At 44.4% G+C, this 23,518-nt stretch overlaps 1 protein-coding gene across 2 annotated transcripts; it reads left to right on the top strand.

The window, feature by feature from the left end:
- Positions 1-21,826, top strand: SLC35D2 (solute carrier family 35 member D2). 2 transcript variants are annotated; one of them, XM_063129425.1, is made up of 12 exons: positions 1-204; positions 4,465-4,498; positions 6,261-6,347; positions 6,874-6,941; positions 9,810-9,881; positions 13,228-13,296; positions 16,037-16,139; positions 16,803-16,895; positions 17,693-17,760; positions 18,799-18,877; positions 19,913-19,995; positions 20,096-21,826. In XM_063129425.1, the coding sequence occupies exons 1-12, from the start codon at positions 56-58 to the stop codon at positions 20,196-20,198; spliced, it is 1,008 nt and encodes a 335-aa protein (XP_062985495.1). In that variant the 5' UTR covers positions 1-55; the 3' UTR covers positions 20,199-21,826. The 2 variants fall into 2 exon arrangements, with proteins under 2 accessions (XP_062985495.1, XP_062985494.1); XM_063129424.1 differs by having other exon boundaries at positions 19,844-19,995.
- Positions 21,827-23,518: the final 1,692 nt, after the last annotated feature.

The following is a 23,518-nucleotide window of genomic DNA, read 5'->3' as shown; positions in this document are numbered from 1 at the left end:
GGACTATGCCTCGCTGCATGGCGAACAGCTTGGGACTCGCCGCCCCGGCAAAGCGATGAACGCCAAGCAGGCGGGAGAGGAGCCGGCTGCTTCTGCTGCCGCCGCCGCCCCTTCCCCGTTGGCCAAGCTGCTCTCCGCCCTCTTCTACGGGACCTGCTCTTTCTTGATCGTCCTGGTAAACAAGACAGTGCTGACTGCGTACAGGTGAGGCGAGGAGCAGCTTGGATGGCAGCCGGGCGGGTTGGACTCTTCGGCCCCTCGAGTTGGAGCCGGATTTAGGCGTGCTTCGCGTAGAGTCGTTGAAATCAATGGGTCATAAATTTGGCGTGACTCGCTTGAGTGCCATTGATTTTAACGGGTCTCCTCTAAGTATGACTAAAACTGGATCCAACTTACTGTCGATGGGGCAAATCCATGCCCCCCCCCCGAAATTACTCCCCCCGCCCCCGCGCGCCCCTGCCTTCGCAGAGGCGTCTGTAAACTTCTCTCCCCGCTCGGAGTGAAAAGCTACTTGTTACCGAATATATTGTTGCGGTGCCCTCCTCGTCGCAGCTGCCTCTTGGCCCCGAGCCTGCTTCTCCTCCGCACTCGCCCGCCCCGTCCAATTCCCTAATTCCCTGGCTGGGTCATATCTTTTGGCTTAGGGAGAAGCCCTCTCCTTAACCCTACGCCAAGAGGAATGCCCCATGTCTTCATGAGTTCTCACGCTTTCGTTTGCAAAGGTGGTTTACGTGATCCGTCTCTGGCGTCCTTCAAATCATGGACGGTTGTTGCACTTGGGACAAAGCCTGGTGCCAAAGGTTTCATTCCAAAGTTCTCACTCAGTACACTTGATATTGATAATAAAATAGCAAAGAAAAGGCAGTTTAGAAAGAGAGAGGAATGTGTTTCATGAATCATATCTATATGTAGCCAAAGCTAACAGTTTTCGTGGTTCGAAGGAATATCTTTCATTCATTCTGAAGGATTTTCTTTTTATTTGATAGATCAGTGCATTCAAAATTAAGCTATTCTATTGCCGGTTTCCATCCAAAGCCAGAAGCTATTTATTTTATTTATTTATTGCATTTTTATACCGCCCAATAGCCGAAGCTCCCTGGGCGGTTCACAAAAATTAAAACCAAAGTATAAAACAAACAGTATAAAAACATGATATAAAATACAATATAAAAGCACAACCAGGATAAAATCACCAGCAGTGCAGAATACAAATTTAAAATACAAATTTAAAACAGCAAAGTTAAAATTAAATTTATAGACTGTTAAAATGCTGAGAGGATAAAAAGGTCTTCACCTGGCGTCTGAAAGAATATAGTGTAGGTGTCAGGTGAACATCCTTAGGGAGCTCATTTCATAGCCGGGGTGCCACAGCAGAGAAGGCCCTCCTCCTGGTAGCCACCTGCCTCACTTCCTTTGGCAGGGGCTCTCAGAGAAGGACACCTGTGGATGATCTTAGGATCCGCCCAGGTACATATGGGAGGAGGCATTCCTTCAGATAGCCTGGCCCCAAGCCGTTTAGCGCTTTAAATGTTAATACTAGCACTTTGAATCTGGCCGGACCTGGACTGGCAGCCAGTTACCTTGGAAAAGGACTGGTGTGATGTGGATTGAAAGCAAGTCCCTTTGCTTTCAATGTGACTTACTTCCAGGTAAGTATACTGAGCTATTGCTCTAACACAGCCTTCCCCTACCTGGTGCTCTCCAGATCTTTGAGACTTCAACACCAATCAGCCCCAGCTAGCATGGCCAATGGTCAGGAATGCTGGGAGATATAGTCCAAAATATTTGGAGGGGAGGTTGGGGAAGGCTGCACCAAAAGCTGTGGGAAAGTAAACATCCAGGTTTTGGTCCGAAGAACCGTGGGCAACCGGACTCGTGCTGTTTTGTGAACTCTTGCTTAAGAGCTAGAGTGCTTCCAAAAGAGGCTTTTATTGTGAAATTGCATTGCCTCATTCACAGAATTTTGTGGGGGTCTGCACCCCAATTAAAGATTCCTCCCAGTGGGATTTTGTTACACAGTATAAGAAACTACAAATTCAGGTTTAGTGCAGGGGTGGGCAACCTGGGGCAATACCCAGTACTGCTACTGTGCCTCTGTTCATCCTGATCAGCCCACAGGACCAGTCACCTGTGCAACAGGAAGCTCGCACAGGGAGCAGTGTATAAATATTGTAAATAAAATAAATAAAACACTGCTCTGAAATCTTTGGATGGGGAATGGTATATAAATATTGTAAATAAAATAAAAATAAAGTAACCCTGAAAATGAGCAGAAACACTAGTTTCTGGGACAGGTTGGTGGAGGTGCCTTCTGTGAGCTTCTCTGACCTGATCTGTTACGGAAACGGTCATTTCTTACTGTCTGTGGTGTCCTCCATATGTTTTGGACTACAATTCCCACAATCCTTTACCATTGGCCGTGCTGCCAAAGCCTAATGTAACAGGTATCTATCAAGCACCCTTGTCCCCATAGTCTTTGGCGGAGTGACAAGGGCCTCTTATCAACTTCAGGCAACAAAAACAACTGGAGTTACAATCCAAACATGACTAAAGGTTCATGAAATAATGAACCAAACCAATACATTCTTTCGGGGCCTAGGCAGCAGGGAGGTAGAACTCGTTGACAGAATTCCATTTGGATAAGGACCAGGCCTCAGGAAGCCTCTTTTCAAGGCAAGAGCTCAACTCCAGAATTTGCAAGATTATAGAAAAGTCTTAAGGCACAGGTGGGCAACTGATATTTTGGCTATCAACCCAAGCCAACATAGCCAATTGTGAAGGTAGATGGGAGTTGTAGGCCAGAACATCTGGAGAGCCACAGCTTGCCCACCTCTGGTTTATGGGAATGTTCGGAGTGCTATTTCTTCACCAGTAACCAATTTCAGCATTTCCTCACAACTCTGGGATTAAGGCTGCCTTCCCCACCTCACTGGAGACTCCAGTTGTATGCCATTCTTTTTACTGAGCTCTTATGGAACCAAAAGAGAGGAGGCATATCAGCCTGGTTGTTAGCATATGCAGCTATCGACAAGAACTTGGGGGCATGCTTGGGACCTTGAGGCACGGATCTCAGGATATGGACACCGAGCTCCAGCTTTGGAAAAGAATGGGAGCCAGAAATAATAGAGAGTTCAGAGATGAGGGCAGGAATTAGAATTATAGAAGAAAGGGCAACAATGCAACACTGGAGCTACAGAAAATGTGTGCACTGAAGAGACGGTACAGGAATGGGATCATACCTCCACCATGACGTGTTTGCCATAATAGGCCCACCAATAAGGAAGAGTTGCAAAGCGGGGCATATAACAACATCAGACAAGGTCTGGGCAATGATAGGGTAGAGCAAAACCAGGAACAAAAATCCCCCAAATTTGCCTTCAGTTGGGAACTGACTAAAGGCAAACAGATACCCTGCCTCCTTAAAAGTACCTACCCAGGTCAACATGAATCATGCCATGATGGGGTCCCATCGGTGTAGGTCTGAGAAGGATTTGTATTTGTATCCTGGGGGCACTTGCAGATAGAAGTGTATCTGAGGGAAACTGATCTTATAAATATGTTAGCCTTTCCTGAAATTATTGGGCAGTTCCTCAAGTCTTCTGGGACTGTCACCTTGCAGCACTGCAGGCTGCTCATAATAAACCTTGTAAAGAGAGAGAAATTGTGTCTTGAGAGTCTGTGACCACCACTCAGCGAACCATGAGAAGCCGCCCTTTCGGGTTCCACCACAGGACTGTTCTGCTACTCAAAAGCAGTTCTTTGGATCAGAATTCTCGGATTCTGAGTGTGTGTCTTTTGCACCAGGCTCCTGTTTGTGGTTTAGGGGTTCTAGTGAAAAAGCAAAGTAGATCCTGCAAAACCTGAAGTCTGCCCTCTCCTGTTCTATGAGAGGATCATAGCTCTGTAGCAGGAAACATTCAAGACAATCACAACAGTACAATTCCAAGCAGCTTTTGGAAACAATGAACACTGGCTTTTCATGCATAATCTCTTTTTAGGTATAGGATTTCATCTATCTTTGCTAAAACAAGAAGGAAGCCATACCTAACTGGAGAAACTAGTGTCATTTTAGACACATTCCAAAATGCATCTAAAATCTGCAAGTAATCTGTACTCTCGAGTTTTGCTTGTCTGTCTTTCTATTATTAGGAAAATATTCCATTGAAAATTAACTATTTTCATATTTATTTTTCAACCTAACTCTGGTAAATGTTGTTTTTTTAAAAAGTTATGATGTAACCTGTAAACATACTGATTTTATTTTTCTCTGAACTGTTTCAGAAATATTTACAAGGCTTTTGTTTCCACACTTGGAATCATCAAAGCTGACTTGAAAACTGCTGGCTTTTGTTTTGGTTTTACCCAAATTTTGAAAGACGTTTTGTTTATTTCTGAAATGGAAAAAATGGGTGATGTACAGTATAATCTTTTTATTTGAGATATACCATTTTCTTTTCTTTCTAGATTCCCATCTCCAATGTTTCTTGGAATAGGACAGGTATGTTCCAAGATCAAAGGGACGAGTAGAAGAACCCTACAGGGTGGGAGAGAGAGAATCCAAGGTGGAGGAACCTACCTTTTCCCTGCTGGACTCAGGCCGGCAGGGTGGAAGTTGGGGATGTTGTTGTTTTGCCCCCCCCCGCGCCCCCTTTCAGGAGCTTTTCTTAAAAAAATTGGTTTGAATGGAAGGGAAATAAATTATGCCAGCTCCAGGGATGATATAGTTGCCTCTCCCCTTCGCTGACTTCTATGTGGGCATGTGGGGGGGGGGGGAAGGCAGGAGTGTTTTGGATCCTGCTTCTCCTGAAACACCTCCCTTTTGCCCTCTCTGACAGTGAAGCTTCAACCAGTGGAGGCTGGTGGCTCTGATATCAGGTGGGCTGTGAATCCTCTCTGGATTTCAGTCAGAACCAGGCAAAACTCTAAAGGAGCTCTCCTAAGAGCTGAACCCATTTGGGGGATAGGGTTCAGCTCCTTTAGAGTTCTGGCTGATTCTGATGGAAACCCAGAGTAAATTCACTGCTTTATTGACATTGGAGGGCCCAGCCTCCACTGGTCACACACCTTTCTGCAGCCCCACAGAGGAGGGTTATGAATTTGGATCTCTCTCTTTAACGGTAGACGTTTATCTCTGCCCTCTGAGGGGGAGATCCAAAAATCCAATGGCTCCTACGACACCCTCTCAGGGACCAAAGGATTGCAGTCTAAAATAGGTGACTAGATCTAGGTTCTAGGATCTAGATTCTAGGAAAAAGAAACCAAATGCACAGTTTCAAGATGGGGGATACTTGGCTCAGCAATACTACAAATGAGAAGGATCTTGGAATTGTTGTAGATCGCAAGCTGAATATGAGCCAACAGTGCGATATGGCTGCAAGAAAGGCAAATGCTATTTTGGGCTGCATTAATTGAAGTATAGCTTCCAAATCACATGAGGTACTGGTTCCTCTCTATTCAGCCCTGGTTAGGCCTCATCTAGAGTATTGCGTCCAGTTCTGGGCTCCACAATTCAAGAAGGATGCAGACAAGCTGGAGCGTGTTCAGAGTTGGGCAACCAGGATGATCAGGGGTCTGGAAACAAAGCCCTATGAAGAGAGACTGAAAGAACTGGGCATGTTTAGCCTGGAGAAGAGAAGATTGAGGGGAGACATGATAGCACTCTTCAAATATTTAAAAGGTTGTCACACAGAGGAGGGCCAGGATCTCTTCTCGATCCTCCCAGAGTGCAGGACACGGAATAACGGGCTCAAGTTAAAGGAAGCCAGATTCCTGCTGGACATCAGGAAAAACTTCCTGACTGTTAGAGCAGTATGACAATGGAATCAGTTGCCTGGTGAGGTTGTGGGCTCTCCCACACTAGAGGCCTTCAAGAGGCAGCTGGACTACCATCTGTCAGGGATGCTTTAAGGTGGATTCCTACATTGAGCAGGGGGTTGGACTCGATGGCCTTGTAGGCCCCTTCCAACTCTGCTATTCTATGATTCTAAGGACAAACATATGCAAAGCCTTCTGATTTAGTGGCCTTAGGTCCCCTAACTGATGGCAGAATCCAGAGTGTGCCTCCTTTCTACTCTCCAGTCTCAGGGCAACTGTTTAATGACCCTTTAGGTCTTCTAAAGGAGTCCCCCCCCCTTCTTGCCATGCAGCACAACAGCTGTTATGCAGACCAACAGAGTAAGTGGGCTCTGATTCACCCCAGCTGTATATGGGAAATACTATTTTATTTCTGTATGTATAATATAATTCTTTCTTCTTTTTAGATGGTAACCACTATTCTGATCTTATATGTATCTAAATTAAATAAAATCATCCACTTCCCTGATTTTAACAAAAGTATCCCCAGGAAGGTAAGAACAACTGCTTGGGTTTTCATTTTAGAAGAACCCTATTCTGTGTTCTGTTACGTATTGCATAATCTGGGCTATTGTCCAGCATTACCTAGTCGCCACAGGGAGTACTGCACTTTTCTATGCTATCTGGTTTGCTAGAGAGATCTCAACTACTCAAAGTAAGTCTGTAGTATAGCCTTCCCAACCTAGTGCCCTCCAGATGTGTTAGAGCCAGTGTGGCATAGTGGCTAACGAGTTGGACTGGGAGTCGGGAGATGCAGGTTCTAGTCCCTACTTAGCTATGGAAACCCACTGGGTGACTTTGGGCCAATCACATTGTGACTGAGTTATTATTAGATAACCAGTGCTATGTTACTTATGTGGTGGTTGTGTGTGTGTTTGTGTGTCTGTATGTGTGTGTGCATGTATTATTGTTTTCTGTCGATGCTGGAGTGTAACTGGTTGTATGAATTAACCAGAATGAATTCCTTCCACAGTAGGGCAAAACAAGCTTATTCTGAATGGTACACTCATTTTATTGCAGCTGTTTCCACTTCCTCTGATTTATGCTGGAAATCACATAAGTGGATTATCAAGCACAAGCAAGCTAAGGTACAATAAAAGCTGGGTTGTTCCGGGCAGTTTGGTTTTTATTTTATTCTTGTTGGTAAAAAGGTTTGAGACTTTTGTAGTTGGAGAACATCAACGTTCTGCTGCCTTTGTGCTGCCCGTGAATTTGAATGGGAGCAATATTACCACACTTAGGCATTGCTTTGGAAATTCCAGTGTGTAAAATCAGTTTACGAGCTAGGTGCTGCATTTATATGGGATTAGTCCCTTTTGTTCATTGAGAAAAGATGAAACCAGTCGTTCTGCCTTCTCTCCTATGTGTTTTGTCATTTTCTTCCTCTCCTTTTAATGAGTGCCCACCTGTGGCTTAAATCCAGTATTGTGCTAACAGAAGTGTGCTAGTGCAGCTGGACTTTCTCCCTGTCTCTCTCCGCGCCCCCCTCACTGGCTCCTATCTCCTCCCCTCTCTGTGCCACCTGAAAATCTGCTTCAAATGGTTTCCCAATGTCCGGAGCAGATTTTGAGTGCGTGCTGGGGTGGAACCACCCCTCTTCCATTTCCTCTGATGGAAGTGGTTCCGTCAGCAAAGTGACATTGGAAACAATCCTGGATTCGCTTTATGTATGGTTGACTGCTCTGAATGTAAACATCTGGTCTGGTAGGCCATTTGTGAGCAGTTGTGCTGGTATAGTGAAAATCTGCCTGAACTGCATGGACAGTCAGTCACTTGGGAGTAATTCCATTGTTTACATGGACGTTATATTTGACACAGGGTACACCAGTCTTACCCCGGTGTGTAGTAAATATGTATGTATAGGGCAGAGGAGAGATATACATCTATAAACTACTGCATGATTGCATCAGGGGGCTGTAACCCAATCAGAACATGGCATGTAGACATGAACATTTAAGGATGTACATCTGTCATTTTACCCTCGGTGTATTTGCAGAGGGAAACACTGCTGTATCCACTGCAAATATGATTGCTGTGTAAAGATTGAAACTGCTCTTCTGCAAATGGCTGTATCATTGTTAGCCACTTTGATCATCGTTTTTAGGAGAAAGGCAAGATATAAATAAAATGCCCCCCCAGCTCGGGAAGATGGGAGCTGCAGGGCGGCGCAGGGAAGGCGGCCTCCAGCCCGGCCACCGCCCTCGCGGGACAGGTTGCGGGGCTTCGTGGGTGGGTGCGGGGGGGAGCAAGTTCCTCCCTGAACTGCGGTGGCCAGGACTGGATGCAGCACTGCGGATGAGGCCCAAGCAGCACCGCTCCTTCTCAGGAGCCAGGTCCTCCGCTGAGCCTATTGCCGCAGCTTAGAACCGCATTCGCCTTTTTAACTTGATTTTGTTCTGACTTTATACTGCTAGTTTTACCCTACCCAGTGCCTGTTTACCCTACCCTGTGCCTGTTTGCTTTCTCTTCCCCTCCTTATTGTTTTATTATGGTTTTATTAGAATGTAAGCCTATGCGGCAGGGTCTCGCTATTTACTGTTTTACTCTGTACAGCACCATGTACATTGATGGTGCTATATAAATAAATAATAATAATAATAATAATAATAATAATAATAATAATAATAATAAAATAAAATAAAATGGCTTGCCAAATGGAGCTCCACCCCAGTAGCTGTGCCCATGAATGTAGCTGCACACATGGATTGCTGCATGTGTGACTCTGGCACTCGTATAATGGATCACCAGTCCAAGAATGAAATGTTGACTCATAGTTAAGAAAACCTGAGGGCGCAGTGTTGTTTCTTCTTCTCCTTCTTCTCCTTTTTGTTTTGTTTCCTGAGGAGCCAGAAAAGAGAGAAAAAGTAGAGGCTTTGGAAAGACAAAAAAGGCAGAAGACCATTTTGAACACTTCCTGTGCCCCTCCCTGCCCCCCAAAAGTTATGTTAGTTTAATGTTTTAAAGAGCACCGTTACTTTTGCCTTTGGGGGCCTAGAAAGTTGAGAGTAAAATTTGTGCGTTTTTCAACATTGACCAGGTTCACACATAATGGCAAATTGTGGATTAATTAATTGACGATTTGCCATGCATGATCAGGAATGGGCGAGCGCACTGCCTCCCATGCACTTTTCACGTCCACTTTTAATCAACAACCTACGATGGGCTAGATTGTAGGGTGTGAATGTGACAGGTGAAGCCATACCACTGATTGTTGAGGGGCTAAACAACCCAGTGGTTAACTTAACAACAAACCATGGGTTAACTGCTGGGTTGTTTAGCCCCTGAACAACCCAGCACTCTGGGTTCGCATGTCATGCTCACACCCTACAATTCATGCAATTGTAGGTTGTTGATTAAAAGCAGATGTAAGGAACACATGGGAGGCATTGCAGTCACTCACTTCCCCTCATGCATGGGTCATTGAGTTTGCATTAAACTTAGAAAAGCTATGTTTGGATTTCTAATAAAATATTAGGATAGTTGATGTCCTGGTTTGCAGGCCTGGGCACTCTAACTTGGGAGTACGCTTCATTGAATACAGTGGGATGTATTTCTGAGTAAGCATGGATGAGGTTATGCTACTCAACTCTGATGGTTATTAGGATCTGAACTGGCCCACCGAACTTTTCCCAGTGGCTTGCCTGATGCCTTGGCCTGTAATACATAGCAGTGGATGGAAGACAACATATCCCATCATGTGTATTGCTGAGTCAGAGTCAGAGTCAAAGTTCTACTTTTTCAAAATGTTCATTTCCGACTAGTCCGTTGTCTAATCGGCCTTTGGTGTCAGACTGACATTTGGCTGTGAGAGAGGCTAACAATTTGTTCCGGCACATTCTTAATGCTAGTCTAAGTTGAGGATGAACTCATTAATGAAAGTAGATAAGCATTAATAAAAGAGCTTGCAATGGACATGACCTGAAATCAATCAATCTCTCTGTCTCTTTAAAATGCAGTCTGCCAATGTTTACAGTCCTTAGGAAGTTTACCATTCCACTTACATTGCTGCTGGAAGTTATTATACTTGGGTGAGTATTTGCCTCCCATTTTTGAAATACCACTGCGGCCTATCGGATTCTTGTGTTATCTGGTCAGAATGCATGGATTGGTGGTGCTTGTTGACGAAGAGAATTTGCAGAGAATATTTGGGCTCCTTGGAACACTTGCAGGAGCAAAGAGATTTGTTTGTTTCAAAAGAGACAGGGTTAAATCTATGAATATTAGAAACTTGCAACCAGAGAATTGGCTAGGTAGTTCAACCCAATATGTGAAATTCACTTCTCCCCAATACTCCCAGTGGTTTCTTGGCCCCTGTTACCCGCTTGGGATTGCCAGGTTGCAAGACTGAAATGGCCGCAGAAGTCACAATTGTAGGAATTCATCTCCTACACAACCCTGAAAGATACTCTGTGAATCTTGAACTGCGGGGTGTCTTCACAGCACCGCTTTGGCCCTGCATTACCTTAAAACCCTGTGGCATCCCAGCTGCGGGGTGGGGATGTTTAATCCCCACAGCAGGAGGGAGTGTGGGCCTTTGGAGGCCATTAGGCTCATCGGGCCCGCCTACTGCCCTCTGTCTGGCCGTCCCACACTTCTGGCAACCTATCAGTGGTTGGATTCGCCCCCAGAATGCCCCTGGCCCAAAGTCAAAGCAAGGTCACCACCGATAGATGGTGGAAGATGGTGGTGACTTCGCAGCAAAGCAGAAGGTCACTATAAATCCCCAACTTTTAAAATCTGCAGCTTTGGGGAACAACCCCCCCCCCATGGTGGCTGCTAGTTGGCAGCTGCATCGTATAGCCAATGCAGCGCTACTGCACAGCCGCCACAGAGTAAATAGAGTGAACAGACAGCTCTCTGGTCAACCTCTTTCCCCTTCCCCCAATTTTCCAAACCTCCCTTAATTTCCCCTCTCCCTGATGTGAGGTTTTAATCAAGCCCAGCCTTCTCCCTGTCCCTACCACCCATTGTTTTCTTGATTTTCAGTTGGTTGCCTTCTTTGTTCCTTCTTTGCCTTCTTCAAGGTCCTTCTTTGTACATTCTTTGCCTTCTTCAAGGTCCTTTAGCTACCTTGCCTCTTGGCTAACCTCCCTCATACTCCTCTTTCTCCATCTCGTGAACACAGAACCACCTCAGTTTCCTGCCTCTTTTGTCCTATTCTTCATGCTGCCTTCTAGAACTTTCCCTCAGGTCCTGTTGCATCCTCTGTACCCTTCCTTCAGCTATCTTGTCTCTGGGCTTCCTGTCTTTTAGGTCCTCTATCTTCTTGGAGCACTCCTTAGGCCCTCTGAAAGATGTTAAACCTTACCAAACTGACAATTCTTCCTTGCCTCACAGAGTTTGGATTGCAAACATTCTTTGTCCCCTAAGCATTTGGATGTTTGTGAACACTATACAATGACACCAGCTCAGCCAATGCATGACAGAAGCTTTACTGCCACAAGCGCAATGCAATATAGATTACAAGATTACTTTGGTCTGATTCTTTAATAATTTGGGGGGTTTTATGAAGGTTTTTTTATCTATTACTATCCTGAAGCAAATGAATTTCACTTGCATACTTGGGGAAATAGGACCATCTTTCCTGAGGCATCAGACACTGCCACAAGCCAGGTGTTAAGAGTCTAAAACATGTGCACACATGTGTATGAGTACATTGCACTGAAATCAGTGGAATTCTGTACATGTTTGGGATGCAAGTGAAGTGGATTTATTATTGGGAGTAAACTTTTTTCCTTGTTGTTCAGGCTGTTGTAGTGGGAAAATATAATTTCAACTCAAAATTATTGTGCATTACAAGAAAGTCTGGTAAAACAAATTGGCAATATTCTAGTCCTCTGCTAACCTGTAAATAGGAACTTTTCCACACGAGTGATTTATTGCATGCTAGTGATTGGTCACTCATGGAAGTTTGTGGGTCCTTTTCATGATATCAGCAGCCTCTGGTGCCTGTCCTGCTGTTTTCAAGCGGGAATCCGTCATTTTATAAAACCCTGAAAATGCTGTAATAAATTGAAAACGCTATATAAAACAGTGCCATCTGCTGGCGGTAGAATTGAAACATATGGGAAGAAACTGGCAAAAACAATGCAAAGAGTGGCCATTCACGAGTGTGCTGTAAACCGCTTGTTTAGAGAAGCCCTAAGTCTTAGGAGAAGCATTTCAACTTTTTAGAATGGGAAAGAACTGCACAAAAATTGTGAAACCACCAAACAAAAGGGGGGTATGGCCAGGGGATCATCTGGTGGACCGCGGAGGGCTGGATTGGGACTGCAGGTGGGCCGGATTGCCCCCCCCCCCCGCCTGAGGTCTGCACCCCAGTCTACTGTCAGTGAATAAGTAAGGGTACAATCTGGCACACAATTACCTGGGAATAAGTCCTATTGAACTCGGAAGTATTTACTTCTGAGTAGATAGGTATAAGATTGAGGATACAGCTGCCTTATTCTGGAGGTGCCCTTCAGTACATACCTGGAGCATTTTGCTTTTTTCAGCTATCTCATTCCCGTCTGTGTAGCTGGAGTCACCCCCTTCTTTGAAGCGGTGAGGCTCCCCCACATGGCCAATAACGCATGGCTGGAAGGGATCCAAAGTAGGTATTGGCTTTGACTGACCCAGGAGCCAAACAGAATACCGTAGCTGCAAAGGAAGCGGTCTTGTACGAAGTCAGGCCATTGGTCCATTTAGTTCAGCACTGCCTAGACTGATTTGGATGGGTCACAGGCAGGGCTCTTTCCCATCCCTAATTGGAGATGCCGGGAATCAAACCTGGGACCTTCTACAAGCAAAGCAAGGGGCTCTACTTCTAAGCCAGGGATGTTCAGCCTCTTTCAGCCCAAGGGCCAAATTCAGTTTCAGAGAAGCTCTAAGGAACCACATTCCAATGCTGAGTGGGGCCAAAGGCAAAAATACTAGAAATAACAACAACCAGTATATTTTAGCTTAGAGCTCTTAAAGCCTTTTAGAATGGGGCATTGTGGGTGGGAACTGTGTGAAAGCCAGGAAGCCACCAAATGATTGGCAGTTGGGGGGAAAGCGTGGGGCCAGAGGAAGGAGGCGAGTCCTTCTGGGGAACCCCAGAGGGCTGCACTGTGGGAGCCAAGGCAGGTTGGATATGGGTCTGAGGTTCAACAACCCTGCTCTAAGCTATGGATCATCCTAAAGTAAATTTCCGAATCTTTTAGGATGAAAAGATTTCAGCTTCATTCACAGCTGCTGAAGATAAGCAAGGAAAAGAAATAAGCCTAGTCATTTTGTCTTATTTTGGTACATCACAAACCAATACAATTGGTTCAGATAGGTGTGGGGTTTGTTGACTATCCTAATTGCTGAATAGAAACTTTGTGGGGTCAGTTATATCATTTATCATTACAGGAAGCGCTATCCATTGAGCATCCTCATCAGTGTGTTTGCAATAATCTTGGGAGCTTTCATTGCAGCGGGGTAAGGTTTTAAACAGCTTCCTTTCGAGTTGCATCTTCATGTCATGGGCATGGCTAAAGAACAGCATTGCTTTGTAGGAGACCGTTACAAGAATTAGCACAGGGAACTGATATTATCTAATATTCTGCGGTCCTCTAGATCAAGGGTGGGCAGAAGTAGCTCTCCAGAGATTTTGGACTTCAGCTCCCAGAAGCCCCTGCCAGCATGGCCAATGGTCAGGAATGCTGGAAATTGAAGAAAGATCTTCTTTCTGCCCACCTGTGGACTAAATCATTGGAGGACATGTTGTGTGACTCTCTGAATATTTTGGCCTACAACTCCCATCATCCCTCACCATTGGCTAAACTGGCTATGGCTGATGGAAATTGTATGCCCAAATGACTTTAAAGCTACAAGTTACTCACCCCTACTCTAGGCAATTGTGGATGACCATGATCAGGAATTCAAATCAAAATGTCCCAAAGTTTGCAGTGAAGAAAAAAGAAATGAATAAGCAGCCAAAATTATTTCCTTAGAATAAATGCAAATTAAGAATATTTACATAAAGTGACTTGATTTCATTTTGGTTGCACATACTTCTTTCAGAATTTGGAAGCGGGGCTGATTATTCCAGTTTTGACACTTATGGACGGAAATGGGTTGGTAGTCATTGAATGTTGGGACCAATAAGGCCTTGATGTGTTGCTAATCATACTGATGGTCCACTGAAAATAACACTTCATTAACTATGTGCTGGATGTGACCTAGCAATGCAGAAGCACTGGGCAATAACAGTGGAGCATTGGGAGACTCCTAGTATTTGCGTAATGTACAACAGTTGTGGCATCAAGAGCTAGAAATTTGCACAGTTTTTTTAATGAGTGCTCCATTTAAAATCTGTGGAAATTATTTTATTCTCCTTTGTTGTCAATATTCCATTGTTTGTGGTAAACTCAGTGAGGTTTTAAGTGCCAAACAACCACTCTAAATTGAGTATTCTTAAGATTAAAACTATGATCCAAAGTCCTATTTTAGGTGCACCCTCAAACATGGGTGTCCCCACTGGAATTTTTGGCTTGCTTTCCTTTGAATGGCAGACTACTTCCCCCGTGCTTTATCAAAAACTGCTTATTTAACTTCCCCCAGTTTCCAGGGAGGAGCTAGTCTTGGAGAAACACAAGTCCTAGCCTCCTTTGTGTGTTTCAGACTTACTGACCAGGTTCACATGGCGCAGAGGGTTATTGTGGATTAATTAACCCAAGATTAGCCATAGTGTGTGTGGAGTGCATACAGCCACCATTTTGAATATGCAGCCTCCAGTTGGATGATTAGGAGTTGGGCTAATTGTGTAACCCTTGATGAACTCACAATGTCCAGGTTTATATGACATGCTGCAACACCCGTTCACCATTTTGAATATGCAATCTCTGATTGGGGGAACTAGTAGCTGGGTTAAGTGTGGATTGTATAAATCTTGATTAATCCACAATAGCTGGGTTCACACAACATGCCGCAAACCCCGATCACAGAGCAAATATTCAAAATGGTGGCCACTTGCACCCCACATGTACTGGGGCTAATCATGGGTTAATTAACCCACAATAAGCCAGTGGGCCAACAAACTGGCATTTTGTGGAATTCTTTGACTCCCCAGGGCTATGAAGGACTGAAATATTTTTTTAAAACTAGGCTTAGTTTTAGTGGGGTTAAGCTTGCCACGCTAGTTCTCCTTAGCAAATTATTTCATTATTTTGCTGTCTTTTACTGATGCATTTTTGCTTAAGGCGAGGGTGGAGGGGTTTTTTTGCCTTTTTTTATGTCACCAAAAAGATTGAAGATAATTAAGTGGGCTGGAGAGTGGGAAGTGTCTCAGACCTAAGGGAAGACTGAAAGCAACAGAAGTCAGAGACCTAATCTACACCAAGCAGGATATTGCACTATAAAAGCAGTATGAAAGCGGTATATAAAAGGCAGGAGCCACACCAAGCAGGATATAGCACTATGAAAGAGGCATATGGTATGTGTCCATGGGCCCTGACAGTTGTCAGTGCACATCAATACCGCTATAAAGCAGTAGTGTGGCTCCTGCCTTTTATATACTACTTTCATTCCGCTTTCATAGTGAAGTATTCTGCTTGGTGTGGCTCCTGCCTTTTATATACCACTTTCATACCACTTTCATAGTGCTATATCCTGCTTGGTTTAGATTAGGCCCCAGTCACAACCCCAAGAACTTCCACTATACAAGCTCTGTTGAAACGAACGAGGGTCATCCAGCTGTAGCACTTGTTAAGACTGCACTCGTGGACATTTCCCATCTGTCTCTCTTCTAAGAATTAGTGTGATCATAGTTTTAGGTTGTGCTGTACAGTTAAATCATCACTGGAGAAGTTGCCAAGAATGAATCAGAGCAGGCTCTGGGCAAAATGCCAACCAGAACACAGCAACTGTTCTGTTCTTTGCATTCTTGTGCCTTTGCTGCAGGGTTCCCCAAACTGGGTACCCTTCAGCTGCGTTGGACTACAACTCCGATTATCCCCAGCCATCATGGCCATTGGTTTGGCTGGCTATGGATGATGGTGGTTGTAAAATCCAGCTTGGAGAAGGCTGCTTTACTGGTGTGAACACTTGAACTTACTGCTTGTGTGCCCAAGTTTGTAACATGAAAATGGTTGGGGGAGAGAACATGACCATAAAAAGAATGCCCTGCCTGTTGTGACTCTTTGAATTCTTTCATTGCTTAAATATTTCTCTCTTCCAGATCAGATCTAGCTTTCAGCCTGGAAGGCTACATGTCTGTTTTGCTCAATGATATCTTCACGGCAGCAAACGGCGTTTACACAAAACAAAAAATTGACCCGAAGGTAACAGTACGGGGATTTCATTTTTCCTCCTTACTTTGCACTTTCGACAAAGAAATTGTTATCTTTGTTCGCTGATTTTAGAAATATGTTCATAAGCAGCTTTACTCAGGGTTAAAAATTTTTTAAAGGTTTTTAGGCGCCATCCCTGCAAAAAGGTTTATGTTCTTAATGGCAAAAATAAGCCCAACATAGTAATGTGAGAATTTTTATTTTATTAAATATTTGTAGACCACCTTCAACCATAAAGCCCTTAAAGCTTTCAGCCAAAATGCTGTTCCAGGGAATTTGAGAAATTCTTTGGTGTGTTTGTAACAGATTTCTCCATCATCCACCTTTACCTGTCAAGAATTTATCTTCAACCTCCTTTAAAATCTACTTTTCTGGTCACCTGCTCTAATTCTTCTGAGCCATTTGCTGTTGCAGCCTCTGCTAGGTTTAGTCTAGGCATAAATTCTTTGGTTAAGAAAAAAAACCACATTATACCTGCTGCCACCCACCTGGATGGAGCTCCGCATACGCTTATTACTGAAGTGTATATCCCACCACCTTCGAGCATTGTAAGTTGATGAATTGGCTTCTAGCTATGCTGCCAATATTCAATCTGCCAGTGGATATTAAGTGAACTTTAACCAGCTTGTCAACACATGTGTCTGTTTTACACAGGAGCTGGGAAAATATGGAGTCATGTTTTATAATGCCTGTTTTATGGTAATTCCTACAGTTCTCATAAGCGTCTTCACTGGAGACTTTCAACAGGTAAGCTTACAGACAATTCAAGGTAAGGGTAATACAATCATTGGCTTGGATTCTAGAATTTTGTTCCTTGAGTGGTAGGAGCTTCTGTGAATGGAAGGGACCCCTTCTGCATGTGGAGAAAAAAATGGGGATCCATACTCCACACCTTCGTTATGCAGGCTTGGTGCACAGTCCTATCAAATCTAGGAATAAGACTGAGGGATCAGGGAGATACACACATTCTGAATGCATATCTGGGAGAGAAACCTTTCTACCTTGATGGGGGTCTTAAGGAGCAGGTCTTCAGATCCATGTTGATGAAAAGTAATTTCCAAAAGAGCTCGGCGGTGAAAATTAGAACAAGTGTAGCCATGTGATTTCAAAATAAAAAATCAGGTTTATTTATTACGTATTCAACACATTTTGGTCTTACCCTTCAGCCAGAGCTCTCTCGGAGCAGCTTACAAAGATCAGAATTAATGCAGTCCCTGCTTGCAAGCTTACATTCCAAGAGACATGACACAAAAGGAAAGGGGATTGGAAGGGAGGAGGAAAAAAGCAATTTCAGGCACTAGATCATTAGTTGCAAAGTTCAGCAGGTTGGATCTAAACTCAATGGAAGGGCTGCTGCTTTCTCTTTTCGATGGCCTCAACAGTAGCAGTTCCTAGCAGGAGGGAATGGGAGGGGGCATTCTGCTGGAGGTGAATCCTGGCCCAATTGATAGATGCTTCAGCCTGACACCTTTTTCTTAAGTTTAATGCTTAGACTATCTCTTCTTAATACAATATACCCCAAACAATACTCTTTATTTTTATAGGCCACCGATTTCAAGCAGTGGACAAATATTTTATTTATCTTTCAATTTCTTCTCTCCTGTTTACTGGGGTAAGGAATCTTGGACAAGTAAGGAAGTAATGTCTGGCATGTTTTTGCATGTTGCCTATCCGCTCCTGACCTTTGTAGACACTCACACAATAAGATAACAGCCAACAACCACAGCAACACCAAAAAAAGAAAAGAGACCAAATTGGTTCAAACAATGTGTTCATTGTCCAAGCTTTCTCAAAGGCCCCAGTACATTTTGAGAATTACTCTTTATCAGGAAGGAAAGATAATTTCTGCAAACTATTAGTTTCCTTTTCAGAAAATGTTGCCCTCCCTTGCACCATAATGCACAAATGGTTATGAAGGATCCAGAGTGATTCCCCTCACTAATTTGTCACTGATTCATCACATTTAAATCATGGGGCAATTTCTGATAGTCCACATGACACTCTGACTCGGTCCACATAACATGACAACCTATACTCAGTGATTGAGTGTGGGTTGTCGTTGAACCATGGACTGATGATGAACCATGGGTTTTCGTGTTGTTGCCAATAAACCATGCCTTGTTGTTATTATTTATTACATTTTTATACCGCCCCATAGCCGAGGCTATCTGGGCAGTTTACATTGTTAAGCATGAACGCTTACGTTTTTAAGCACGAACAACCTACAGTTCACAACCCAACAACAAACAATGGTTTCTCAGGGCGGCTTGTTCAAGAAAAGCCACCTGGAGGAAAACAATCTGGGTTCAGACAACATGATAACCCATGGTTCAACAACAATCCATGCTTCAATGACAGCCAATGCTCAACCCATGCTCAACCACTGAGTGTCAGTTGTGAAAATGGTAAGAGTCAGTACGGGCAGAAAAGTCTATATGGACACAATTTTCATTTGCATAATTTTATACAGGTCGCTAGATTCAGCTTTGTTGAGATTACATTGGGGTTGTTTAAAATACACACAGCCTGTCTAGTGGACATCAGTGTGGAATTACGATGCTCACGCTGCACTCCAGTGCATGCTTGCTTTGGGGTAGAGTGCGAGGGACATGGAGAGAATCAGGCTGTAAGATTAATTTCTTTATGTTAGGTTTCTTCTGTTGTACTCTACAGTCCTCTGCAGCTATTATAATTCTGCCCTCACGACCACAGTGGTTGGTGCTATAAAGGTAAGTGAACCAAAGGAAATTGGAGGTAGGTGACAGTGTCAGAAATGACTATGGAAGTCATTCAAATTACACTGTGTCTTGATTACAGCTTCAAGTTCTAGAACAGAAACACTGTTGCTTTGATTGCAGGGCCTTTCCTATCATGAAGACTAGCAGCTTATAAAAATGTGGCGATTCTTACTTTTCTAAAATAAGCAAAGAATGGCATAATGGAGGCTGAATATTATCTGTCAACAGGATGGACATAGCTATGCAGTCCATAGCCTGATGTTACTCACTGAAAAGTTATCTCTTGTCTTCAGTTTCTCCAAGAAGTCCATGGGTTGGATCCAGATTTAGCCACGTGCAACTGGGGTGATGGAAGTGAACTTCCCTGCTCCCCCTCACCACGGCAACCCCTCCAGCTCTGTAAAAATTCTACACAGAGAGTCAGGCGACTCTGCTGAATGGGATGAGCTCTGGTTGAGGAGAGAGGGTGGTGGGAGTGATCTCTGAAAACTGGGGGAAGCCCTTCCATCAACAGAAGGCAGATTTATTGTGTTTATATACCGCCCCATAGCTGAAGCTCTCTGGGTGGTTTATAAAGATTAAAAGACTGAACATTAAAAACCAATATACAAAATTTTAAACCATAAAAATATAAAAACAGCTAATATTTCAAACAATTTTTAAACCTTCAGCCAGGCCAAAGACAGTTAATAACATATGCTGTTAAATGCCTGGGAGCAAAGAAAAGTCTTGACCTGGCGCCTAAAAGATAACAGTGTTGGTGCCAGGCGGGCGTCATCAGGGAGATCATTCCATAATTGGGGGGCCTTATAGAATGGAGGCAGATTACCACCTGCGCAGAGCAGAATAACATCATGCAATCTCCACCATCTACTAGCTGGAACCTACATATTATTTTCAGTTCGTCAGGGTTAGTTCAGAATAGTTACTTCATTGTTTGTCATTTTTATCTTGGAGGTGGAGGGGCATGCCAAAAAGCAGAATGATACTAAAAGACCAAGTAGACACACTGCTGTTTGTTTACAGAATGTGTCCATTGCTTATATTGGAATGCTGGTTGGTGGAGACTATGTCTTTTCCACGTTGAACTTCATTGGGCTCAATATCTGGTGAGTAGGGTATGGAATGTATGAATGCAAATTCACATGGGGGACAGTTAACATAGTTTTCTGAATGGGTGTGTGTGCATTCTCTGCTTTCCTCCTTTAGCATGGCAGGAGGGCTGAGGTACTCATTTCTGACAATCCGAGGACTGGACAATCCTAAGCGACCCACAGATGAAGAAAAAGCGGTGCCGGACACTAGGAGCTAGCAGAGGCGTGAGAAGCTGTGCGGGTGCCAGCTCTTCTAGAAGTCAGACGGACTTTTGCTGAAAAGCATACGGAATTAAACTTCTACCTCATCTCACATGGTGGCCCCTGTGGGGCCACGGGCCACATCGTGTTTTCAGGCAGAAGGTGACCTCTGCAAAGCCGTGGACTGCAGAGGGGTTTGATTCTTTACATCCCTAGATTGACTGCAGTAGACTGGACTCTCCCCAGAATGGATGGCAGGGACTGGAGATTTCTTATTCATCCATTGAAAATCTCTGCAATGGGCCAAATCCAATGACCCGTATTCCATTCCGTACAGTCTAGGCTTCCATTCCAACGTGGTGGGGGTTGGTTCACGGGCACCCGGTCTTGCCCACAGTTGTAGGCCTCAGAGTAAAATGCTGGCTTAAATTTTTGAAAATGATTCACTGGCTCTGGAGGGGAGCGTACAGGCTGCAAAGTACTGAGGCATTGAGCGTCTTTTGCACATGGAGGTCCTGCTAAGGAGCTGGGGTGGTAGAAGCTGGTGGATCCAGTCTCAGTGGGGCAGTAAATCCATTCCAGAGTTTCAGTCAGAACTCTAAAGGAGCTAGGTCCTTTAGAGTTCTGACTGGAACCTTGGAATGGATTCACAGCCCCACTGACGTTGGAGCCATCAGCTTCCCTTGCTAAGGGGAACACTTCTCCACGGCCGCGTGTAGCTCTCGGTTCAAAACTTTTTAACGGTCTGAATGGTGTGGGTTGATCTCTGTAGGCCAGCTGAAAGATGGATAATCTGTCTCGGGGCAGGGGATAGAACTAAATGTCCCTTTGACTGCATGTCAGCTCTGTGATGCTACAACCAATGTGTCCTTCGCACAGCAGACGCTGTTCCTTTCGGGTCGACCCCAGCGCTCTCAAGAAACTAGCCATTCTGTTGCACAGCCTGCTGGGATCTCATGAATGCCTCCTGTGGTGCACAGGGCTCCCATGTTATCTGCAGCCCTCCTGGGGCGCTGGATTTTCTGGGGGTTAAATGTACCGAACAAGTACATCTGATACCAAATATGCTCAGTGCCTATGTGCCTTAAGTAAGAACATCAGGGCTTCCACTCAGTGGTTTGGATCCTCACTTCTGCATACAGGGATCTGTTTATGGAATAGGCCTTTCCCAGTGTCCCCTTCTAGCTGAGCCTCTTGCAGATTCCAAAAAGCCACTCCTGAGGATTGGGGAGCACTCTAGAATGGCACGAGGCATTTGGGGAGGGGGGAAGCAGTGGAAAAAGCATCAGTAAAAATTGAGGATTCTCCTCCCCCCCCGCCCCTTGCTTTCTGCTTGTGCAACAGCCTCTTTTGGGTTCAAGCCAGTGTGTTTGAAAAAGGGCTTTCCTTCCCACGGTGCTAATCCTGTTCACTTCGTTCTCCCAGTGAAGCCGTGGGCTTCAGCCAGATCAAAACATGCTTCTGTCACCTTTTGCTACCCCAGGTGAACCATGCAGGTTTCTGCTGGTTGTTAGGAGTGCAGCAACAAGATATGTTCTGTTTACAATGTTTGTGTTTGTATTTTAAAAAGTTGGTTGTGTGTTTTCCATGATTTGTAATAATATAAAAACAAGAACAATAAAAGGCTATAAGATCAATACATATGTAAAACACCAGGAAAGTATATTTTTAAACAAGAAACAAACGAAAATCTTCCCATTTCAGTTCCACTCCGTTTCTGACCTGTCTTGACTTTTTTGTCTTGGCCTGTTGGTACCATTTTAAAAAGAAGTCTGTACCTAAATTTGTATACATTATATTCCTAAAATATGAATTTTGGCGACCACTTTTCCCCAATGGATGTGTGTTTGTGCACACCTTTTGCTAACATATGTGTTTCTTGCCACTTATTTTCCCTACTATAACGTGTTTCTGGGCGTCATTTGCACAATTGTGCCCATTTTTGTGCCCATCTTCCCCTAGCCTATGGATTTTGTAGTAAGGGCTGTGGGGTGGATTAGAAGCCACCCCTGCCGTGCCATGTGCCAGGTTTGGATGACGTTGCAACCTGCACCACAGGTTACGAAGGAAACGCTGGGCGTGTGAGCTGCATACGGGGGAAAACAACCTATACTGCATAGTTTCCCCACTGATTGTGTGAACCCGGCCATTCTTAGGAAATGAAGATGGCTGGTGGCAGAAGGATAATGCTCTGCTCCATAGCACAGCCAGGACAGTTTCTCAAGTTGCAAAATGTGCCCACTGCCCAAAAAGCTTCCTGTCCCTGTCCTAATGTGTGCAGAGTTTTGAATGGGGAACTGTATCACAAAATTCTGGAAAAGTGTGGATTTTGGTGCAAAACTTGCATTGCAGTTCATCCATTGGGTCATAAAGGGAGAACTTGGTCAATTCTCATAAAAACTGAGTTGGTACAAATTCCTTACCCATACCTAGTTGCTGTTATTAAACACGAAGTACTTGATGGGTTTCAAGGTGTCTTGAAGTTGTCAGCTCTGACAGGAGAAAACTCTCTGGTGGATCCAGCCTAGGTGCATCCTCCATGCTGCTTTATGCTACATCTTTTCTGTTCCTGGGAAGTGGTTGGTGCTTTTGCTCTTTCTAGTGATGCCAGTAAATCTACACCGGAGCCTCTGGGGGCTGCATAATAACATGCTTGGACAGGTCATGTTGGATTTTGGATGGCCCGAATCTCCAGGGGAGTTGAAAGAGCCCCATAATGAGTCTTGTGCCCAAAGGAAGAACTAGTTTTATCACACAGTAAAAGAGCAGCAGAATCTGCACAGAAAGGCCCTGTGGTTCAGTGGTTAGCATGTCAGACTAGGTGCAGGGAGACCCAGATTCAAACCATCCAGCCATGAAGCTCAAAGGATGACCTTTGATCAGTCACTTCTTATCAGCCTAACCTACCCCCTAGGGTTGCTGTGAGAATAAAATGGGGAGTGGGTGAAGAACTATTGTGCCCGACCCTGAGCCACTCACAGTTACACACTCAGGATGCAATCCTGTACACACCAGGGGTAAGCTCTATTGAAGACAATGGGGCTCACTTTTGAGTAGACACACATAGGATTGCCTTGTGAGTTCACTAGCTAAGTGGTCCTGATAGAAAGCCGAAACTTCAGTAGATGGCTATGAATATCTTGAATAAGGTGTAAGGGTATTCCTAAGCAGAGTTTTGTGTCAGATCCATCTTTCAGCTCAGGGAGCCAGCATTTCACTGGCTAAAGGCACGATCATTCTGCAAATCAGGCAACATAGCCTAATAAACCAGCCATCCCGAGCCTGGTGCCTTCTGGATGTATTGGGCCACAACTACCATTGTCCCCAGTTACCATGC

The sequence above is a fragment of the Elgaria multicarinata genome, chromosome 6, assembly GCF_023053635.1.
Source record: "Elgaria multicarinata webbii isolate HBS135686 ecotype San Diego chromosome 6, rElgMul1.1.pri, whole genome shotgun sequence".
In the NCBI taxonomy this organism is placed as follows: domain Eukaryota; kingdom Metazoa; phylum Chordata; class Lepidosauria; order Squamata; family Anguidae; genus Elgaria; species Elgaria multicarinata.
This window is presented reverse-complemented; position numbering and strand designations above follow the sequence as displayed.

Coding starts and splice junctions, on each gene's coding strand:
- SLC35D2 (XM_063129424.1), top strand. CDS start 56: ATGAACGCCAAGCAGGCGGGAGAGGAGCCGGCTGCTTCTGCTGCCGCC. Junction 6,348..6,873: donor ACAAAAGTATCCCCAGGAAG/GTAAGAACAACT, acceptor ATTTTATTGCAG/CTGTTTCCACTTCCTCTGAT. Junction 6,942..9,809: donor TCAAGCACAAGCAAGCTAAG/GTACAATAAAAG, acceptor TTTAAAATGCAG/TCTGCCAATGTTTACAGTCC.